At 34.9% G+C, this 23,705-nt stretch overlaps 1 protein-coding gene across 5 annotated transcripts in view; it reads right to left on the bottom strand.

Moving 5' to 3' along the window:
• Positions 1–1,811: 1,811 nt before the first annotated feature.
• CWC22 (CWC22 spliceosome associated protein homolog) overlaps positions 1,812–23,705 on the bottom strand; it is a 65,922-nt gene continuing 44,028 nt past the window's right edge. For 4 of the 5 annotated variants that reach the window (XM_069574263.1, XM_069574265.1, XM_069574266.1 and 1 more), the window contains exons 12-20: positions 22,239–22,343; positions 20,881–20,962; positions 17,301–17,361; positions 12,584–12,661; positions 11,824–11,976; positions 10,142–10,269; positions 8,350–8,451; positions 8,033–8,253; positions 1,812–3,273 (exon numbers count right to left, since the gene is read on the bottom strand). In XM_069574263.1, the coding sequence (XP_069430364.1) occupies positions 2,705–3,273; positions 8,033–8,253; positions 8,350–8,451; positions 10,142–10,269; positions 11,824–11,976; positions 12,584–12,661; positions 17,301–17,361; positions 20,881–20,962; positions 22,239–22,343 (1,499 nt within the window). In that variant the 3' untranslated portion in view covers positions 1,812–2,704. Of the gene's footprint in view, positions 3,274–8,032; positions 8,254–8,349; positions 8,452–10,137; positions 10,270–11,823; positions 11,977–12,583; positions 12,662–17,300; positions 17,362–20,880; positions 20,963–22,238; positions 22,344–23,705 lie in introns of those variants that run through there. The other variant, XM_069574268.1, reaches the window with a different exon arrangement.

Raw genomic sequence — 23,705 nt, 5'->3', positions numbered from 1 at the left:
ATGGGCAGTGGTCAAAGTGTGAGGCTTGAAGGAGAGATTGCAGAGGTTCTGTGGATTTTGAAGTCAACATGAAGGAGATGACCATGAGAGTGGGTGGCTAGGGATGTGAAAGGCAGGGATGGATGAGGAGCAAGGAAGCTGAGAAACTGGAAAACACTGAGCAATGCATGTGAAATACCTGGAACTCAGCTGGTCCTTACAAAATACGAATCCTAAGAAATAAAAAATTAGGAATAACAAACAAATTTCTCATCGGCATATTAAAAAGGATGAAGGTGAGAAATCTGCCTCAGTGGCAGGCAGTGGACGGGAACAAATATCTGATGCTACAGAAATGCGTCCAGAAGGCAGACAGTGTATTCTTCGCCTAGGCTCTTATTTACTATGTCCTGATAGGACTCCCTTCCTCTTAAAAACCTCTGCTTGAAGGCAGTTAGGTGTTTCATTAATTGCTTTTGTAAGAGTAAATATTAATAAAATACTGAGGAGCAAAAAAAAGCTGAACTAAGTAGAACAGGAAATGTTAACAAAAATTTCCAGGCCATGTTTACTATAAATAAATATCTATATCTCAGCAGTTCCTTCTGCCTCAGTTAAATGCCACCTTATGAGAGATCTTCTCCGACTTCCCTAGGTAGGGTCATCACCCTCTGTCCCCCTCCATTATCACACTTTCTCCTTTCCTTTTTTCTTCATAGCATTTATTACCACCGGGTACACTTACATATCTTTGTTCATTGTCTTTCGCTGGTCTCTTTCCCAACCATACTATCTTAAGAGTTGAGACTTTGTTTTCTTCATGGTTTTATCTCTAATTCCTAGAATAGACTTGGCAACACAGAAGTTCAATAAAAGTTACAGTAAAAAAAAAAAAAAATCTACTTTAAAAACTCTTTAACGTCTAAGGTACTCAATAAAAAGAATGGTTTTCCATTTTTACATTTAGAAATTATGAAATAATGTTGAGAAAATAAAATTTCTAGTACATTTTCCTTGTTAACACCTCTAAAGATGAATGTTAATTAGATAATAATTAGATAATAAAGTTAAAAGAATTAACTCATTTATTTCCCTTAGGGCTTACAGCCTGTATGTTCCTTAAATCCTATTTGCTGAGCTTCACAGTTCTGTGAAATGTACTACATCTGTGATGGTCTAATCATAACTTACCACCTTCTAACCACCACAGTTAATTTTTCCAAACTGCCATATTCAATTAATACTCGGGGGACAGGGGGAGAAGAGGAAGAGAACCTAGTATGCCTTTATCGACATGGACTGTGTTATAGTTATGCTCAAGTTTTTTAAAATATGTAACCTTATCTATTTTGGCTGTGCGGGTCTCGGCTGCCGCACAGGCTCTTCTCCAGCCGTGGTGCGGGGGCCGCTGACTGCATGGCTCCGAGCACTGTGCCACACAGGCTCCAGGCGCGCAGGCTTCAGCAGCTGCGGCCCGTGGGCTGTCGTTGCCGCTCTTTGGCTCCACATCACAGGCTCAGTAGCTGTGGGCTCTAGAACTCAGGCTTAACTGCTCCGTGGCACGTGAGATCTTCCTGGACCAGGGACCAAACCCGTATCTTCTGCATTGGCAGGCGGATTCTTTACCCCTGAGCCACCAGCGAAGCCCTATACTCAAGTTCTTACATAAATCAGAGTGTGCCCAAAAGCCAAACTTTAAAATGGTTTTTAAAAATGGTTTAAGATTATTCTTGAATCTGGACACTGCCTAAAATGGATTTTATATGCTCTTAAGGTGAGCAAGTACAAATGGCTCATTTAGTAAATGCGGTTTAATGTCAGCAAATCTAAAATTTCAGAGGCAATATTTTATTTCAAAAGTAATAAATAATATGGTCACATAGTAACTGGTGAGAGTTACAAGGATAGCAACCCTTAAAATTCTTATAAAAAAACCCTAAAATTATTTCACAGTTGGTCTTGCATATATTTCTCATGATTGCATGTTTTTCAATAACCTATTAATCTACATTAAAACTTAAATACATAGTAACTTACCAACAGTGATAGAACTTCAAGGCTGAGAAAAAGCACTAATCACAAAGAATTTCAATTAACAGTTAACCTAACAGTCCAGAAAGAAATGTTGTCAATGAGAGAAGTCCTAATTATTAAATAAGATAGCTGTGTATTTGTTTAAAGACTAACATACACCTAGCTTCACTGAAACACTTCTGAAAAAAAATTATACACACATATTTTGTTAAAAACATAAAATAAAACTTAAAATAATTCCTCTACTTAAAAAAAGCAAGACTCCTAAGAAAAGTTTATAATATCTCATTAACAAAGCAAAAACCTTAAAAAGGTTCATCCATTTTGGTCTTCAGTTACAAATAAAAAGTCACTAACAATTCATTATAATAATCCTATAAACAATCAGAAACATTATCAGAAAAAAAATTGTTGATAAAAAAATCATCAATTCAATGAACATTTTGATTGTTTTATTAACAAAATATAGGCAAGAATTATAACCCTCTCTGGTGAAACTTCTCAAATAATTTTTTGTAGAAGGCCTTGAGATGTATCAGTTATAAAACATATTAAAAAGAAAACATTTTTAATGTACAAATACAAACCAGTACTTTATACAATAATTCTCTACAAAGTTTGTCAATCGATGTAAAAAATAATTTGTTTCAACTGAATATAAGGCGTGTTCAGTTTCTATGATTTTGCAGAATTATTTTTTTTGCTTTGTTGGAGACTTTTCTCTTCGCCGGTCCTGATTTTTCTTCGATTCTCCGGATTGTTCAGAGTATCGGCTAGATTTTTCCCATTGCCTCTCAGCACCGTTCTGATACCTATCTTCATCGCTTCTCGAACCTGAATGTTTTTTATTTTTTTCTCTTGACTTGGATCTGTCCTTCCTTCTAAAATTCTCACTGTCCCTATTTCGATGTCTGTGCTCACTTTCAGAGAAAGAATTTCTCCTCTCCCGTTTCTTTCTGGGATCTCCATGAGTATGTTCCAAACCCATGCGTGCTTCTTGGTCTCTGTCACGCACGGCTCTGCTGTGGCTGTTTCTCTCAGGAGGAATCCCTCTGTCTGAAGTGTATTTTGTTCCAGAGCCTCTTGAATCTCTCTCTCTGGGTTTCTCTGACCTCCTTTCTCTCTCAGTCCTTGTCTCCTGGTGCCGATGCTCTGGCCTTCTTTCTTCTTGTTTTCTATCATTCATTTCTTGTTTCCTGATCAATTTATCTACTTCTTTACTTCTGTGGTTCCCATGCCCCTTCTTTCTTACATTTTTAGCTGCATGTGTAAAATGAAATATAGTTAGTCAGCTTATATTTTAATCTTAATTTCACAACTGAAAAAAAATCTTATTTATTTATACATTATAGGTTTGTTTACTAATTCAGACAAACTGGATAAAGAGTCAAATTGACTGAATGCAAAATCTGGTGACAGAACAGTATACAAAAAATGTAATTTTTAAGAATATACAATATATTAGTTACTGAAGTAACTGCTTTGATCCTTAAAATAAATAAATGTTTAAAATAAGGTATATAGCAAATGTAAAAGTTTTAATGAAGTGATTAAAGTGGTACATTTCCACTTACAAATTTTATCCAAAACATAAATTTCAGCCCATATCTATTATGTCATATGAAACAGAATGCCAGAGATGATACATAATTAAAATATAATGATCCTACGTGCCAGCAACATTACTTCCTAAAAGGTGGGTTGAATGGGATGACTGGGTTTGTGTAAAAACAGGAATACATATTTTTCAAATACAAACCTCTGTCTACAAAAATAAGAGTCCTGCTACCAGAGAAGTAGTAACTATGCAAAGAGAAACTATGTTGAAATCTAATCATAGGCTTTATGAGAGCTGCAAAGGCTTGATTGCTAAGAAAACTCTTCTAAGGCCTTGAAACTTTTCTTTTATCAGTTTGTCCACAAATATAAATATCACTTAGAATGAACTATCTTACCCATTTTAAGCTATAAAACACACTTAGCCACTTTGTGTTATCTGCTTCGGGCACATAACCAAAAGCACTGAGATGACCACAATTTCCGTCAAAGTCGGAAAGCGGCCTATCTTCGTCCTGCCTCCACTCAAATGTACCAGCATCTATTTCTCCTGCCAAATCCCTACCCATGGCAAACCCACGGGTCCTGGGTGCCACAAAGGACCCGTTTCTCTGGTTCCTATCAAGCAGTCCAGCTGAACTACAGCCACCCAAGCAGAAACCATCTGGCTCTGTGCAGAATCAACGCCTCTCTGACCCTTCTGTATCCCACACTTGGTGCTTCCTGATACCAAAACCTGAGCCTGACAATAATATGCACTTTCCTCTCTCTTTGGTGTTTGCTTTACAATTTTCTAATTTGGTATAAGTTCATACTGCTTTTATGCTATTTAATATGTTATTAATAAAACTGAAAGCTCTCTACTGAAATTGTATGATGAGGCAAATTAATTTTGAATCAGCAAGCTTCCTTACTGCAGCAGTTCATGCTGTGTTATCATCTGTTCTCAAAACAGATACCATGAAATAAATTCTTTAGAGGTGAATGGTAAATGAACAATGTTAGTATATTTCAACTTAAGAATAAAACTTCCTGTGAGTAAATGGAGTCTTGCTCTAACAATATAAATCACTGAGTCCCCTAATTCTGGATGCCACATAGTATGTAAAACACTCTGAAGAGAAACAAGTGTGTAAAGACTAGCCTCACCAACCTACTAAAAAGGCTGTGAAGAGAAGTGCTGCCTCTCTGAAATACACATTAAAAAACAAGAAATGACATGCATTTTGGGCAATCAGGCTCTCTTTTATTTAAATTAAGATATTATGGTGAAAGAAGGCAGAGTTGGCCCTGGGGAAAACAACATAGACCTTTTCAGAAAATGGCATATTTGAAAAAATACTTTACTACAGCACGCCCTCTTCCAAGGAAGATGAAGAAGATTGTGAAAGACTAGTAATGTTGCTGAAAACAACTAGAAATGCCTGATAAAAGCTTAACATCTGCTATTTAAAGGCACTAAAGATCTGATACAACTTGACACGCTATAAGGAAGGAAGTGCTCAAGAAAAAAACGATGGGAATGTGTCAAAAGAACAGAGGAGTCAACTTGAAGGAATTTCTAATTGCCAAAGCTGAAATGATCTGAACAAGAAAATAAATGACAGCACTGGACTTTAACCCACAGGATAAGATAAATATCCATGAGTCTACACTGATATATGCAACACGATTAATAAATAAATGCAGGGGGCACAAACTCTTTTTTTACAAGAGAAATTTCATTATCAAATGTAGAAAAAAAGAGACAAATAGAAAAACCACCATTTGGCAAACATTATAGTCACAAGTGTTGCAGATAAGATCCAAAGATGGGTGCAAAAACAGAAGACTGAAAGAGGAGAAGGAAGAGATCTGCATAGTACTGAAATACTGGCCTATAACACTCTTCAGAGGGTCCCGGACTGCAAGGAGATCCAACCAGTCTATCCTGAAGGAGAGCAGCCCTGGGATTTCTTTGGGAGGAATGATGCTAAAGCTGAAACTCCAGTACTTTGGCCACCTCATGTGAAGAGTTGACTCATTGGAAAAGACCCTGATACTGCAAGGGATTGGGGGCCGGAGGAGAAGGGGACGACAGAGGATGAGATGGCTGGATGCCATCACTGACTCGATGGACGTGAGTCTGAGTGAACTCCGGGAGTTGGTGATGGACAGGGAGGCCTGGCGTGCTGTGATTCATGGGGTCGCAAAGAGTCGGACATGACTGAGCGACTGAACTGAACTGAACAGTAATTTATAGAGAAAAACAGTTTCCATGAAAAAATCCAGCAAATAACACCATAACCAAGTGATTAAAGTTAATATCACCTATAAGACATTATCAACTCCTCAGTAAGGCACAGTAAGAATAACACATCATCTCTATGGTATTCTGGCCAAAAATGAATAATCTCCTTCTAATCATGAGAAAACAGACAGATATTCACACTGAGTGACATTGTGCACAGTAAGTGACCAAAAGACTTAAAAAGTGTCAAAGCCATTCAAACCGACAAAAGCCTGAGAGAAGCTATCGTGGGTTATATAGAAGGCTAAAGAGAAATACAATTAAAGGCAAGAAGGATCCTGAACAAGAAAAGGGACATCAGTGGAAAAACTGGTGAAATTCAGTCTTTTCCCAATGTTAATTTCCTGATCTTGATAACTAAACTATGGAAGATACTAACATTAGGGAAAATTGGGTGAAAGCTATATGGAAATTCTCTGTACTATTTTTGTAATTTTCTTACAAGTCAAAATTATTTTAAATAAAACATAAAGAAGACCCCAGTGAGCTGGCAAAACAAAAGGAGGATTAGAAGGGCCAAGATTCAAGAGAAGGCAGAACCACAGAGAAGTGAGCCGATGTCACCTTCTTCCTGCAAGCATCTGCTGATTCAGGGCTGCTGCTGAGGGAAGAAACCAGCATAGTTCTGGTTGCCTCGCAGGGCTTAAGAGACAAGAATGGGGCTAGTTATTTGCAATATATACATGTGACAAAAGAGACATATCCGAAATACATAAAGGCACTTATAAATAAACAGAAAAGACAACATAATTTTGAAAGGGTGGGGGGAGGGAAAAAGCTTGGAACAGCCACTTAACAAAAAGAAAATATTCAAATGGCCAACAATACACAAAGTGATGCTCAGCCTCACTAGTGATCAAGGAAATGCAAACTAAAATCACAATGCAATGCCACTGCATACCCACCAAATTGCTAAAATGAAAATGATGGCTAAAACGTTAGTGAAGATGGAAGCTACTCTACCGTAACTCTCACACATGGCTGCCTGCATGTTAAGTTGCTTCAGTCGTGTCCAATTCTTTTTGACCCTATAGACTGTAGCCTGCCAGGCTCCTCTGTATATGGGATTTTCCAGGCAAGAATACTGGAGTGGGTTGCCATGTCCTCCTCCAGGGGATCTTCCCAACCCAGGGATCAAACCCACCTCTTCTGCAGCTCCTGCACTGCACATAAATTTTTTACTCCTGAGCCACTGGGGAAGCCCCATCCATGGCTGGTGGGAGTGTAAACTGGAATGACCACTCGGAAAACTGTTCAGCAGTCTCTACACACACCCTACAACCCAGGGATTCCACCTCTAGGAACATATTCAACAGAAATGTGTGTACACATACACACATATGTCACTAAAAGATATGTATCATAGCATTCTTGGAAACGCTATTTATAAATTTAAATTTCCACTGAGTGAAAAGGATAAATGTGAAATACACTATGAAATACTTATACATACTGAAAAACTATACAGCAGTGAGAATGAATGAAAAATAACTAAATGCAGTAGTATGGCTGCATCTCACAAACATAAAGTTGAAAGATAAACCAGACATAAAGGAGTTCATAACACATAATTCCAAAGTTTAAAACAGGCAAAACTCATTTAGAGAATTACAAATCAGAACAGGAGCTGCCATGAGCCAATGGATGGGAGGAGTGGTACTTAGCAGGGGAGAGAACAAGGGAAGGCTTCTGGGGTACTGGCTGCTCTTGTTCTGGGTCTTGGATACATGGATATGGTTTATGAAAATTTACACAGCTGAATGCCATAAGACATGCACTGAATATGTGGTATGTGTCAATTACTAACATAAGGGCTTCACTGTTAATACTAAAAAATTAAAATCTCTTGAAAATACAACCATCAGGAAAGCTCCTCCAAAGCAGATGACAGACATTATGAAAGGCATTTCAGTCAGCACTCAAACAAATATTTGCCAACAGAGTATCTTCATTTTGATGAAGAGGATTCCAAAAGATAATCCTAACATTATAAATATTGAATTCAGTATAGACTGCAACAGTGATAGATGATCATTTATATTATTAATTGTGGCTTTTAAACAAGCGAACTCTAAAATAAATAAGCAATCAAATTTTCTCTTCGCTTATAAACACCACCAACAACATACTTGTTAGAAAACAGCACGATCAATTATAAACGAGTTTCAGTACCTGAGGCTGAGCTCTGACTACTGGTGGACGAAGAGTCGCTTTCTTCACTAGAAGACTCTGAACTGCTGCCACTGCTGTCTGAATCAGAGGCAGAGGAGTCAGACTCTGAGGAGGAGGACTCGGAAGAGCTTGAAGAGGAGGAGGATTTATTTGGCTCAACATCTGGTTTTTGTGCCACAATGACCTTTGGTGTATTTTTGAGATGCTCACGCAATTCATCCCTAATTAAAAACATAACCCATTGTTAGATTCTGCCTCGAAGGAACTGTGAGGTAAGTTTGAGATAAGTTGAATAAAACTCTGATAATAATTCTTACGTTAAACCTCCAAGACCAATAGAAGTAAAGAAATTGATGGCAAATCGAGTGTTTCTTGGGTTATCTCGGGGTAATAATCCTTCAAAGAATGGCTGTAGAGTTCTGAAAAAGAAAATGAACAAAAGAGAACAGAATGCTTGGAGATAAAAAGGCAAAATCCACATACAGTCATTTTTCAGAATTTCTATAGATTAAATTAGTAAAGGAAATATAAGCAAGTGATTTAAAAATCACTGATTAGGGCAGGCTACATGCTATCTAATGATATGAGTAGGGTCAAGTGATAGTTTACTAAAATTGACTTCCAGGAATTTCCCTGATGGTCCACTGGTTAGGACTCAGTGCTTTCACTGCCATGGGCCCTGGTTCAATTCCCGATAGGGGAACTAAGATCACGCAAGCCACGAGGTGTGGCCCAAAATAAAGAAATTAAATTGGTTTCTATAATTATATGAGAGGAGGTTTTTTTAAAAAAACTTTCATATACAGTCAGAATAGATATACTTATATAACACATATAAATCTATGGATACATATGTGTATTTATATTTGAGTGTATGTACAGAAAAGTAAAAAAAAAAAGCCCTCTTTTGTTGTACATACACACACGCATGTCTACACAGTACTGTGCAAGGCACTGGCGGAAGGGGAAAAGCAGTCAAGAGGAATCAAGGGTGAAGACTGTATGGAATCGCTACTTCTCGGGAGGGGAACAAACAGAAAAAAGGCAACATCATGTGGTTTTGAGTGACACACTCAGTGGACTAAGCAGCAGAGTTAGAAAAAACCGTCTTTCACAGGAAAAGGTGACAATATAGGAAGAATGATTAAGAGTTTGCTGGACAGAACAGGAGAAGGAATTCCCAGCTCTGGAAACAGAGGTAAGGGGGCATGAATCAGCTTACTATTATTGTTTAATAAGCTGGGCAATGTTTGAGCAGCCAGAATGCATCCTGCTGGAGAAGGAGTCCCACAGCCTGGCAAGCAGACAAGGGCCAATAAGTATATGAAGCTAAGAGAAGCAAATGGATTGGGCCAGAGCATGTAGAATTCAGGACAGACCTCTGGTGAATATAAGCGAGGCAGGCCGAAGAACAGAGATCGGGAGGAGCAAGGCAGAATGAGAATAAAGTGAGGAGTCAGTGAGCAAGTGGTCAATAGTGTAAGTGAGACCAAGAGGTCAAGAGGCATGAGGACTGTGCAAGACTGGGGGATTTGGCAGATGATCACTGAGAAAACTTTGAAAGGATTTCAGGAGTATGAATGGAGCAGAAGTCAATGTAAGTGGTAATGGGCAATCTGAATACCTGCAAAGAAAGACAGCTGGGATAGGGATTACAAAATAGTCCTGGAACAAAGCCCGAGTTCAGCATAATAATCTAAACAGTTATATGACTTATAGGACTGACCTTCACCAGTATATGTTTACAATTATCCCCTGATAACACAACATTATCATTTTAAGCCTCCACCTTAGGGTAAAAATGAAATAAAACTACAAATACTTATTACTGGAAAATTCTAGTCAGCATGGGAAAATAATTTTGCATGTTCTAACTAAAGTAAAAGAGGCATGAAATCTGCATTTTGTCTACTTGAACTAAATGACCATTAAAAGTTTCATGTTGTCCCCTGTCACAAAGAACATGAGAGTCAAGAGGAGTGACTAAGAGATAAAGAATGTCCTAAGGACTTAACACATATTTTTACAACTAAGAGTGGACTTACGGTTGCTAAAGTAGGAGAATAAGAGTAAGAATAAAAAGTGTTTAATTTAAAATAGTAAACTTACTCATCCTTTAATCTTGCATTAAGTTTAGGAAGACCCATGTATTCACACAGTTCTTGGAAAAATATTTTCACAAAAATTCTACTGGATGACGTAGTAGTTTCTTCACTCAGTTTTATACATTCAAGAACCTGAAAATTAGAATTTAAAAAAGACATTATTATTTTGGTATTCAAATGGTAAGACAAAGTGACCAATATCTCTAACTTTCAGTGTCCTCTGAAATTATGGTTTGTTATCTTTAATAAGAATTATCTGTAAATATCTTTCATTATGCTGATATACATTAGTACCTGGGAAAGTTTAAGACTGCTTTTCTATACAAATTTTCAAAATGTTAAGATGCTACAGAGGTTAAATTCATTCTCTTTCCTGAGGAATGTGCTTTTTATAGCAGGGAGGAATATTGTCTCTAGCATATAATGCTAAGATTACTAGCTCCTAAAACCTAGTTATCAAAACAGATGTTATCATATTGTATGTCCAGCGCATACAATACGTGAGAAGGGTAAAGACCAAGAACGATGGCTTCTTCTGAATAGTAAGACTAAGGCTTAAAAACTGAAGCTCATAGAGAGATATTTTAGAGTGAAAAAAAGTAAAAGCAACCTCTAGTTTTTAATGGATCATGTGTTCCAGGAGCTTACTATTTCAATTGTTTAAAACTTTGGTTTCATTTTCCCAGAGAAGGAAGAAAAAAGCAAAGTAAAAAAGTTTAATAGCCTGCTGGGTTAGCTTATAAATGCCCATTAAAGTAGTGGGACACACTTAGTACTTAAGAGTATTACAAAAATCTATTCAATGTTTATAAGCTCAACAATGTTGTTTCATTCTACCATTGGGTTGTGGTATTCTACAATACGATCCTCTTTCTTCTTGGATATAATTTCTTTCGAATTTTTCAATTCCTTCAGCCTAACCTATCACTTTTATTCTGTATTATTACCATGGGCATCTTACCTCTTCTGTTACATGGTATTAAACTCCTTGAAAGCAGGGACCATATATAATTCATTTTGGAAGCCCAGTGTCTCTTTCTGGGCACAGAGTTGTTGACCAAACAAATGGTTGTTGAATGAACAGCAGTTGTACAATTAAGTGGCAGCTTAAGGAATGCAGTTCAAATTCCAGCCCAGTCTAATTTCCCCGTCGAGAGTATCTTTCCCTGTTCTAACTATGACTACAGGAACTCCTCCCAAACACTTATCCAACTTCAGTGTTGCCTAAGAAACATACATCCTGCCAGAACAGTCATTTCTCTCATGTTCTTACCAGGGGAACTTCTGATGGTTACCCCATCAGGAAACAGGCAGTAACTCAGAGGATCATGTGCCACCAAACTCTGCTATACATGGATAAGCGTGTGCACACACATGCACACAGAGAAGATAAAAAACTATGTTCTGAAAACATTCCTAGGTATCGCCTTCAAAAGGCACTGTAACAGTTAGACAATTAATGTCATTCAAAATGTTATTTCTTACATTCATTCACTAAGTTAGCTTCTTGATTCCACGTGATATGAATATAACCTCAAAGAGTGCCATTATAGTGGACGTTCGCTCCACATGTCATTTTAAAGTACACTGCCTACATTGGAAGAGTATGGCTATGTTATACTTAATATTTATTTCAGAATAACAGGGGATTAGGAAAGAAGTACAAATATTGACTCATCTACTTACGCTCCATGGAAGTGAATCAGTGTATAAAAGGTGAGCAAACATCTTAGCAACATTTCTCAATTTGTTTGTTTCCAAGCGATGGATGGTATCATATTGTTCTTTGAATATACTTTCAAAGGACTCCATGTATTCTTTTTTTAGCATGCAAAATCGCTAATAAATTAAAAATAAAAATGTCAACACCATATTAAATCCTAATTTTATTCAATCAAATGTTAATAAATATTTGTATATCATATCACTCTTCTTTGTTGTATAATGGGATGCTTAAAAAAGAAGTCAATTTATACCACCCCTGGGATTTATATGCTAAAACAAAGTTATACACATGGCTAACCACAGATACACATATTTATATAAGATAAATAAATATACTTCTCTATGGATTAAGTTTGGATTAAAAAAATGATTTAGCTCATGCTTTATTTATGTTGTCTGAACATGTACTTGACCAGAAATTGCTGTGAAAGTTTGAAAAGACAGCATTTAATTGTTCTCTTTGGGAAACTGTTATGGAATGCCTCAAAGTTCTGGAAGAATGATATGTAATATCAAAGAACTACAAACAGGAAGTGGGAAGGGAGGAAGCTACAGAGATTGGGAAAACTGTGGAAGGGAAGAATGATTTGTTTTTCAGCAAAGATATGTTAGTACATTAGACCAGGCAACAAAGCAGACACATTAATTCACAGTACTCATGTTCAGAATTACCCTTGTGATTTCATCAAAATCCAACAAGAAAAATGAGGTCGGAACTCACCCCAGCTAACAAGCCAAAAAATTTCTCATATGTCCTTTGTTGGGCACAGCAATCAAGTATCATGTTGCAGAGTTCTTTCTATTCGGAAAAAAATTACATTAATGATTCAAAACACAATGAATCTATGCTGTGTGATAATTTACCAATATGACAAAGATAGCCTGAATTTTTAAATAAGGTTTCAAAAACATAAAACTTTGTGAAGTTGAGTTATGAAGACAAAACAAAAAATTCAATCTCTGTCAAGACTATAGTTTTTTAAAGTTTTCTGTTTGGCTAATAGAAATTCCATGTCATTTATGCTAATTAGATTGCTTATAAAATTCTAAACTCATGTAAGTATGAGCCACTTCAAGAAAACCTGCTGTGAAATTTTGAAAAGACAGCATTTAATTGTTCTCTTTGGGAAACTGTTATGGAATGCCTCAAAGTTCTGGAAGAATGATACGTAATATCAAAGAACTATCAAGGAAACAGATACATCAACAAAAAGAAACTAAATATATCACATTCTAAAAGATTCTATACAGAAATCTTTTAAATACAGACCACCAATACAACATTTAAACTGAGTTATCAAGAATATATTTTGTTAGTATGGAAAAGGCAAAACGTGGTGAGTCTTTACAGAGCATAAAGTAGGCACAACTTCAGTGCTAACATAATGACTGCCTTGTTTATAAGAAAATATATCTAAAAGAACAACAACAAAAAAGACCTTTGTGGCCAAGATTTTTAGCCTCAAAATAAATGCTACTCATATAGATCTGTCCACAGATGAATCTAAATAAATAGATGGAATCATTCCATAACTGTTCTTTCCACAGACTGTCCAATCAGTTATTTTTGTGTCTTGAAAACTCCTCTGTGAAAATTCTGTTGGGCTATGAAATGCAAGAGTTAATCCAAGATCGGGAAATACCAACATCACAAATTACTTATAATGAATAAATATTATTTAATTCCTGAAATAACCCTAATGAAATACATATCAATTACAGCAATTTCATAGATCAAGAAACTCAGGAAATATGGACAAATCAATGGAGACAAAATGAAAAAGAGAATAATCCTAACCCTAACTCTGAGTACTGCTAAACTGACTAAAGATCTTTTTCTACAAAACATTTCTTATTAGAAAGTCAAAAAGTAATTTTTAATAAAATACATTAACTGCAATGTATTCGTGTTCTATAAACAGAAAGCAACGCTATAAAATATACTATATACTCTTTCAGTTCACTTTTATTTTGTACCTTTATATCTTCAATTAGGAATTCTGACATTTTTGTCCTCTGATAACATGAGATACAATCTATTAATAGGTAATTATTATATATATTAAAAAAAATTAGGTCAATATGCATTTACTGGAAATCTCCACATGCACCACCAGATGACACCATCCAGATGACATCCAGATGGCACCACCCTTATGGTGAAATCGATGAACTAAAGAGCCTCTTGATGAAAGTGAAAGACGACAGTGAAAAAGTTGGCTTAAAACTCAACATTTAGAAAACTAAGATCATGGCATCTGGTCCCATCACTTCGTGGCAAATAGTTGGGGAAACAATGGAAACAGTGACAGACTTTATTCTGGGGGGCTCCAAAATCCCTGCAGATGGTGACTGCAGCCATGAAATTAAAAGACACTTGCTCCTTGGAAGAAAAGCTATGATCAACCTAGGCAGCATATTAAAAAGCAGAGACATTACTTTTCCGACAAAGGTCCACCTAGTCGAAGCTATGGTTTTTTCCAGTAGTCACATATGGATGTGAGAAAGCTGAGCACCAAAGAACTGATGCTTTTGAACTGTGGTGTTGGAGAAGACTCTTGAGAGCCCCATGGACTGCAAGGAGATCCAACCAGTCAGTCCTGACGGAAATCAGTCCTGAGTGTTCACTGGAAGAACTGATGTTGAAGCTGAAACTCCAATACTTTGGCCACCTGATGCAGAGAACTGACTCTTTGGAAAAGACCCTGATGCTGGGAAAGATTGAAGGCAGGAGGAGAAGGGGACAACAGAGGATGAGATGGTAGAATGGCATCACCAACTTGATGGACATGAGTTTGAGCAAGCTCTGGGAGTTGGTGATGGACCGGGAAGCCTGGCAAGCTACAATCCATGGTGTCGCAAAGAGTTGGACATGACTGAGCAACTGAATTGAACTGAACTGACTGATCCATGAGCAAGAAGGAAGGGGGACCCTGAAGAAGCATAGAACACTTTACAACTGTGCTGTCCAGTGTGCTGGCCCCTAGCAATACATAGTCATTTACATTTAAATTATTCAACATTATGTAAAATTCAAATTTTAGTTTTTTAGTCATAGGTCACATTTTAAGTACTCAGAAGCCACATGTGACCAGTATAGTGGCCACTGTACTAAAAAGGGAAGAATATGAATATTTTCATCAATGCAAAATGTTCTATGGGGCAGTGTTATTCAAGAAGCTGATAATCTACTTATAAAACTATCTAATGAAAGGCTTCTCTTCACAAAACAAGGTTATTTTTAGATGTAATTATACTGTTAGATTATTATTTTTTTTAAAGGTTAGTCACAAGTTGCCTCAATTAAAATGTTTATAAATGTCTAAGTTCTGAAGAGATGTACTTCGTCAAAATTTAATATAGGACCAAAAAAACCTAAATGACCTTTTCTGAGTTCTGCCACACAACATTAATTCAATATATTAAAATGTATTTTCAACTTCTACCAACACTTCATCTTATAATAACCTAATACTTAATCAGGTTTTAAACAATATAACATGGTAATATGCTGATAGCATTGCTAATAAAGTCAGAACAACATGCAAAAACAAATTAATTTCTTTCTGAGACTAAATACAATTATAAGAGTTATTCCCTGTGGCATAAAATAATTAAATATTTTAATATTTTAATTAAATATCATAGTGATTTTAGGAGATTCTTTTGAGTGCATGAAAACGGACACACTAAGATACTCTTCCAAATGTTATCAAAGCATGTTGAAGTTCTCAGGACAAATGCTACCGGCCAGAAGGGAGTGAAAAGCCATATTCGACATGAAATTAAAAAAAAAATTTCTAGCAAGAATGATCTTATGCAGCAAATAATCCTTCAAATATGAGGGAAAAATAAATATTCTGGTCTGTGGTTTCAAGGGAAAAAAACAGTGAAGTTAAGTTCTAGAACAACTATCCTCTGGATTAATAACATTTTTAATAACAATTATATTCAGCAAATAATGTGACAAGATCATACCATAACTTTAGTTTTACTTATAATTTTAAAGGTTAATTCACTAATTTATTCCCTTCCAATTACAATAATATCAAGTATACCCATAATACATATAAAGACACTATTATTAGTATATCAATAAATAAATTTTAAGAGGGAAAAAATATTTTTTAATTTGCAAAGAATAATCTCAAAATTCCATACCATGGCATTTCAAGAACTAATCTACATTCTTAAAGATTGGGACACTTTTTCTGGAAAAGACCAGACAGCAAATATTTCAGGATGTTAGTGGCCATTTACTCTCTGCTGCAACTAGTCAATTCTGCTGCTATAGGGCAAAATCAGTCACACACAATACATCAACCAATGGTGTAAGGCTGTACTCCAATAAACCTTTATTAACAAAAATGGGCAGTGGGCCTGGGCCACAGTATGCCAATCCCTGTAATAGAACATATTTAAGGCCTTAAGTCAAAGGACTTCCTTGTAATGTTAGCTTAGCTCAGACAGTCAAGATCTTTTAGAAGAACCAGAAATCAAACAGCCTATTAGAGCTGATACATTCACTCTGGACCTGTGCTGAGTCTACTACATGTACATTAAGATGTGAAAAACCAAACCCTGAAAGCCTTTGCTTCAGATTTCAAGCATCCAAAATATAGATGGGCACAGAGCAAAATACATAAGGAAAGAATTAGGAAAAACAAAAACAAAAAAACAAAAACCTAAGCTAATCTTTTCAATCTAACCTTTATTATCCTCTTGGTATTAGGGTTCCGTGATATTTTGAACAGTTAAGTCTATGTACTGAGTTATAAGACTATGAGTCCCATGGGCTAAGAGGGAGCAAAAATGTACTTTATGGATACCTGAATCCCTGACACCTTACAGAATGCCTGCCATATAGTATATGCTGAATGTGCTCAGTTGCTAAGTCATGTCCGACTCCATGGATTGTGGCCCATCAGGCTCAGACTCTGTCAATGGGATTTCCTAGGCAAGAATACACAGTAGGTTGCCATTTCCTTCTCCCTATATGCTGAATACGTTTTGTTAAATGAATTAATGAGTGAAAAAAAATGGAACAGGTTCATCTATATCTAATTCAAGTAATGTAACAACAAGTATGGTGATCTTTCCAGCTTCTATGACACAAGAATGCTTTAGTGCATAAAGTAGATGGACCAGGTACTTTACTAAAGAACAAACTTCCTATTGTATTTAAGGCACCATTTGATTCATAGGCAACCACTCAGAAACCTGTGTAAAGTGTGGTGGTTCAGAGAAACTTCCTCCTTTTCTCACACCTCAAACAAGCAGCTAATTTAAATCACTGGAATGAGCAGCATATATGAAGCACTGAGTTACTGCTTCATTTCATGAAACCTATTAACTATCTTAAACATTTTTATAACATACATACTTATTTTTTATAATACATATACATATTTCCTAATAGAAAAAAAGTACTAACTTACTGTTTGACTCTCAGGAAACTCCATTTTTAGCAACTTGTGAGCACATTCTTCAAAATCTAAACTGTAGGGATAAAATGGTCACAATAGTTAGGTTAAAAATAGCAGCATATTTAAGTTGTAGCACTCTTTCATATACAAGAATCTTACCCTAACAATTGCTAAAAATTTTCTTCTATATTTTCATATTACTGTATTGTAAATATAAAAAAGATAAGGTTTTTAACTCTACAAAGAATGAAGTACTGATACATCCTATGACATGGGGGACCGTGACTGATGCTAAGTGAAAGAAGTGAGACATAAAGACCACATATAACATGATTCCATTTATATAAAAAGTCCAGTATGTACAAATTAATAGACATAGAAAGCAGACAAATCTTTATTATACTGCTGAATATTTCCCCTTCTCCTTGATCCAAGTGAGGAAGAGGTAAAAGATGTTTCAAGAGCCCAGCATGACATCCAGAGCTTAATCACCACACTTACAAGTTATCTTGAGTCATACCCAAACATAGGGCTCTTACACTATATAAAAAGTTAGTATAAAATCAGTAAATAACTAAAATCACTTACAAAGAAAAGAAATTATTTTTGTACAACATTCATATAAATTGCATGAAAAATATCTTCAATAAGCTTTGCTTAGAGAATTATCAAACTCAGTGTGAACTTGATTCAGGAATAATGCCAGTATCGTTTGATAACAGCAATATAAAATAATCACCCACTGAAATATAATGATAATGAATTTAGCTTTATAGTTCATCAGTAATCCTCAGCTTCTATTACTGATTGGGTTTCACAAGCACAAAAAATAATTCAGGGTGGTAGAATGGAATTAAAAAAAAAACTTTAAGAAATCAAGAGAGAGCTTTCATAACACACAATATTAAATAATAACTGGCACTAAGATTAAAATAGCTAACTGTAGTTGATAAACTTCAATAATACAGCAATACCAAAAAGTATTTTTAAAAATGTGACATTTTCTAGTTTTTATTTTTGAAAAAACAGGATTAGTATTTAGGAAAAAAATCCTATAATTTCTGAAAAACAAGTCAAGTAGTTCATGGAAAATTTTTACAACTTTCCTTTTGTCTAATTAAGTGAAGAATCAAAGAGAAAGTATGACAGAATTTTCCTTGTTTTTGTTTTACTTGAAAAGTATTTGGTGACTCCCTACCATGATTGTTTTGAAGTTGACCTAAATGTAAATATTAAAGAAATTATTAACTTTGCTTGCTATTTTACACCAAACATATTCCAGAATTAAAAGTGATTGAGGGAAGGGTAAAGAAAATAGATTTTACATAATGCCAGTTTTCAATAGTTTGTTGATGTCTCCAATCTAAGAAACTTCAAATTGTTAAGGACATTACTCCAGTAATATAACATCAGACTGGAACATCACTTAAAATCAAAAACAACCCGGACTGTCCAACTTTTAATAGCAAAGTTAACTGTGTAGTTCAGTGTTTGCATAAATAAAAGAAGACTATTTAAGGAGTCAGAATAGTAAAAAGATCAGAGTATTGGTGAGGTCAGTCAATAAGTATAAAAGGAAAGAAAATTTAAAAAATAAAATCCCCAAATAGTTCAGTCACCAGAACTGGGTTTTGTTCACAAGAGTTCCAAAAGTGAACAGTTTATATAAATAATCCAATCTCCTCTCAAAATAATCACTGTTGATACGTTAGTGTATTATTTCTAGAACCTGCACACCTACTTATACAATTAAGATAATGCTATCAGCATGGTGCCATACATTCTATATTATTAGTTTTTTATCCCCAACTAACATTAAATCAGACCACTTGCCCACTAATTCTCCATTAACCTAATTTTTAATAGAGGCATTAAACATGAAAACACTTTGATTATATTGAGCAATATGATTTTTCTCTCTTTTTTGCACTGAACAATTCTCTGTATAATTCTCTGCCAATATGTATTTCTTTAAGAAATATAATGAAAAAGAAGGGTCAAATGGCAATCAAACTAAGCCACTGATTCACGCTACTCATTCAAGGCTTTCTAAAAAGAATGCACCAATTTAAATTTTCACCAAAAATCTTTTTGTGTATCTAATTGAAATCATCATTACTACTGAGTACTGTTACTTAAAAAAAAAAACAAAAACCCACTTTAGCTGTTTTAATGACCAACAATGTTACTTATTCATCTAGAATATTTGTTTGATAACATTTTTATGTTTTATAATCCCATTACCTGAGTCTCCCAACCATGTCCTTTAAATACCTTTTTATCAAAGTTGTGTTTACTTCCTAAAATTATTTTTACTAGGCATTTAGGGGCTGAGAACATTTGACAAATAACATATAAGACATATTTATTGTACTATTACTAGAATTGGTACCACTATATATCAGTGTCAGTCACCTGTCTAGTGTTTTAGTTTTTCAAACATTTTTGTGTGATTCAGAGGTTATTATTATCAAGGTTAGGTCACCTAAAAAATAAAGTTTCTTTACAATAATCATGCAAAGAGCTCCACTGTGACTCTTCAAAGTTAATGTTAACAGCAATATTAAAATAATGAATCTGCTCTTTACAACTGATTACCATTGAATTTCTTAAAAAAGGACAAAAGGTCAAACTCTAAAACTCTAAGAATAGCTACTTATAACAAAAATTTTTCATTATCTACTTTTAAGTTTGTATAAGAAAATATTAGTTTTTTTCTTTCATGTGAAAGGCCAAGAAACACATAAGGGTAAAGCAAAAAAATTTCTAACTAACGTTTTGCTGTTTAACATTTCTGTTTTTGAAGATGAATCTAAGCCAAAAACTTTTCAGACAGACTGAAAACAAGATGACTCCTACTTATGAATCATTTTTGCTATTACATCATAGTAAATGGAAATATACAAAACCTAGTAACAAAACAAAACAGGGAAAATATTCCTTCTCCACTGTAAAATATAAACATGGTACCCACTAAATCAATAGGTTGATTCCCATTGAAAATAGATGTACTCAGCATTTAATATTTTCATTTATTTCTCTTTAAAACTAACCTCACAGCCTTCAAAGGGAAAAGGTTGTTTTCATGACATCATAGCAGTTCTTGCTTAATATTATTTCAAAGAGTCCTTAAAACCTTCCTAAGTCTATTTCCTACTTCCATTCACATTCATTTCCATCTGCACAACATATCAGTGTCCAAATATCACAAGAGTTTCTCTGCTTAGAGCCAGAGTTAGAAAGCAAATTAGAAAAAAATAAAAACATTAAACTTCCACTACACAATACTGTGCTAACTCTGTAATACAGAAATGTTTTCAGATTGCTAGTGATATTTAATTATAAGAAATGATATAACTTAAAAAAATTTTTAATTAGGAAACAGTTGAAAGTAAAGACAAATTGTTCCTGTAGATTCCTAAAAACAGTAGCAATCTACAATCTGGGACTTGGGATAGTGGAGGAGAGGCAAGCAGTTGGAGAATCCCTGAAACAATATCCAGTTTTCTGTTACCAGATTCTAACAATCCCATCTTCTTGCCCATCCCCTGTCAAAAATTAGGATCAACTGAGCTACTGTGCTGTATCTTACCTTGACTGAATAGCAAGATAAATGGTACGGCGAAATGAGACTAGATTAATTTCTGTTTTGTCATGAATAGTCACCTTTTGTCCTGAAATTAAACATAACAAAATTACAAGACTATAAAAATAAATGAAGAACTGAAAATGTATCCCTTTATAGTAATGTTTTCATAATCTTTTTAGAATCTATGAGTTTAATATAAGATTCTCTTCTACAGTATAAGTTAGCATTGACATTTAGAGTTCAACATAACTATTTCTAGTCTTTTGCCATATCTTAGAGTATTTTGAAAAGTTTTGTCAGCTCAAAGACGTCCAGAGCCAAACCAAGAAAACTATTTTTGTTTCTGGGTCACCTGCTCATGTAGACATTATAAAAGGCTGAACTTAAGCTGGTGTTAGGGAAAACATTATTTCTCTGTTTATAAACAATTACCTTGATAATTTGGAAGAACTATAAATTATGGATAGAAATTCAGGAATCATCATGACAAGTTGGATGGGTCCAGAAGAAATATGAATATGTGTTAAAGTTTTATCTTATCTAATGCACGAAAACTTTATAAACATTTAATAGTTTTTATTTGAACTGTTTATTTTCACATAAAACAAATTCTAAAGTTAAATGTTAACTTGGTTAGGAGACATTTTAAATGAAAAGGACACTAGAAAAAATTAAACATATTTTTATAAATTATGTTGTAGAAGATCTACTATACTCTAAGACAGAACTAAAATATATTATGCCTTAGAAGGGAAAGTTATACTTTTAATATTTTCAAATATGTAACATAAGCAAATAGTGACCAGGGTATATATATTCTGATGTTTTAATGAAGACTTAACCAAAGTAAAGTTCTGAGCTTATTTTCCTATGAAATAATATAATCAAAGCTGAAAAGGAAGGACATCATGCCTGCTTTTGTACAAATATAGTTTTTGGCTTCCCCAATCTATTTTTCCAAAATGAAGAGCAAATATCTAGTCACTCGCAGCTGTCACATTCATGCCACAGCAACATAAATCACATGCGCTCAACATGAATGCAGCTTTTTCATAGTTCATAATCAAAGTCATAAAACATAAAATTTAAATTATGCTGGTATTAAAAAATGAATTTCCTTGTTTCATACTTTTAAGCAGGCTCTTTCAACCTTGCCAGTGCTGATATTTTGGGCTGGATAATACTTTGCTGTGAGGGGCAATCTTGTGACTCATAGGATGTTTATAAGTCCTTGCTTTCACCCACTAGATAACAGCAGCATCTCTCCCAGTACTCCACAGATTAAGAATCACTGTTTAGAGGATTACATCAGATTATTCTGGGAGTATATTTTGCAATTTTATCTGCAGCTACACTTTTACCTTCTTCATCTTCTTCTCCCTCCTCCTCCTCTTCTTCCTCCTCCTCTTCACTACTTCCAGCATCTTGGTCTGTGTTTGAGTCACTATCTCCTTCATCAAGAATTTCTAAAAGAACAAAGTTAAGTTTAGGAAAACATGAATGAGCAAGGGATATAAATGTATCTCATTCTGGGAAGATAATTCTCAGTTCACTACAACCCACAGTGGTGTAAGAGTTTATCAACCAACAAAGATGACCACACAGGTCTCATGTTATTACCTAGGTATTCAGAGAGCATTATAACTAATTAGACTAGAGAAAACCATATGTATAATTCTTCTGCCAGATGGAAAGCAGCCATGAAATAAGCAAGGGATGAGAAGAACAAAGAAAAAGTAGATGAAAGTTTTCCAAAAGAGCAGGAGCACTGGAACGATAAATTAGGAAGAGAAACTAGCATAATGGAGAATGTAGTCAAAATATTACTAGTTCATCACCAAGAAGATAAGTCTACTATAAAAAGCTAAGATGAGCAATAGAAAACAAGAATTTAGCCTAAGAAAGCTTTCTGAAAGACAAAAAAGACAGAAGAAAAAAAAAATGCATAATTTAGAATCCACTCCCTGATGGCTAAGATGGTAAAGAATCTGCCTGCAATGAGAGAGACCTAGGTTCGATCCCTCGGTTGGGAAGATTCCCTGACGAAGGTAATGGCAACCCACTCTAGTATTCTTGCCTGGAGAATCTCATGGACAAAGGAGCATGGTGGGCTACAGTCCATAGGGTCATAAAGAGTTGGACACGACTGAGTGACTAACATACTTAGGTAGTGAATGAAATTTAAATAGTAGTGAGATTTTTATTAAAATGTATACCTATTAAGTAGAACATTATAATTAATCGATAGAATTTTCATATGTGCAATAGAAATGGAAGTCTACAGACCTTTTAAAAAAAAAGGAAAAATAAGGGCTTCATTGGACTGTCATTTCTTAAAATACAACTCACATTCAGAACTATTCAAATTGTGATGTAAAAGACTACATGAGGTCTATCATCATGTTAACAGTAATAAACAAATGACAAAAACTAGAATCATATTTTGTCCAGTGGTATGTGTTCCATCAGTCTGACAAAAGATTTTACAAATCTGGCCAACAATCCCCCTTTGCATTTTTATTATAATCAGACAGATTTTAATATAGTTTTGGGAGCAATTAACTTTTAGGAAAATTCTAATTTCCTTATATTTAACTAAATAGTATAAATCAGGAGCCACACGTAATAATGTTAGCAGAAACCCACATACTAGAGAAACAAGTCATTCTACAAAAGTGGAGAGTTGTCATTCAGCCCTTAGCTGACATACAAATCTCTTCAAGAATATTTCTAACCAATGTGACTTCCAGAAATGATCGATCTGCAGTGTCTAGTTTATTATTACATAATACGGTTCAGACAGACCTTTAAAACGGGAAACTATTTAG

This window comes from Ovis canadensis, chromosome 2 (genome assembly GCF_042477335.2).
Source record: "Ovis canadensis isolate MfBH-ARS-UI-01 breed Bighorn chromosome 2, ARS-UI_OviCan_v2, whole genome shotgun sequence".
Taxonomy (NCBI): Eukaryota; Metazoa; Chordata; class Mammalia; order Artiodactyla; family Bovidae; genus Ovis; species Ovis canadensis.
Note: the sequence above shows the minus strand (reverse complement) of the source record. Positions and strands in the feature narration are given on the sequence as shown.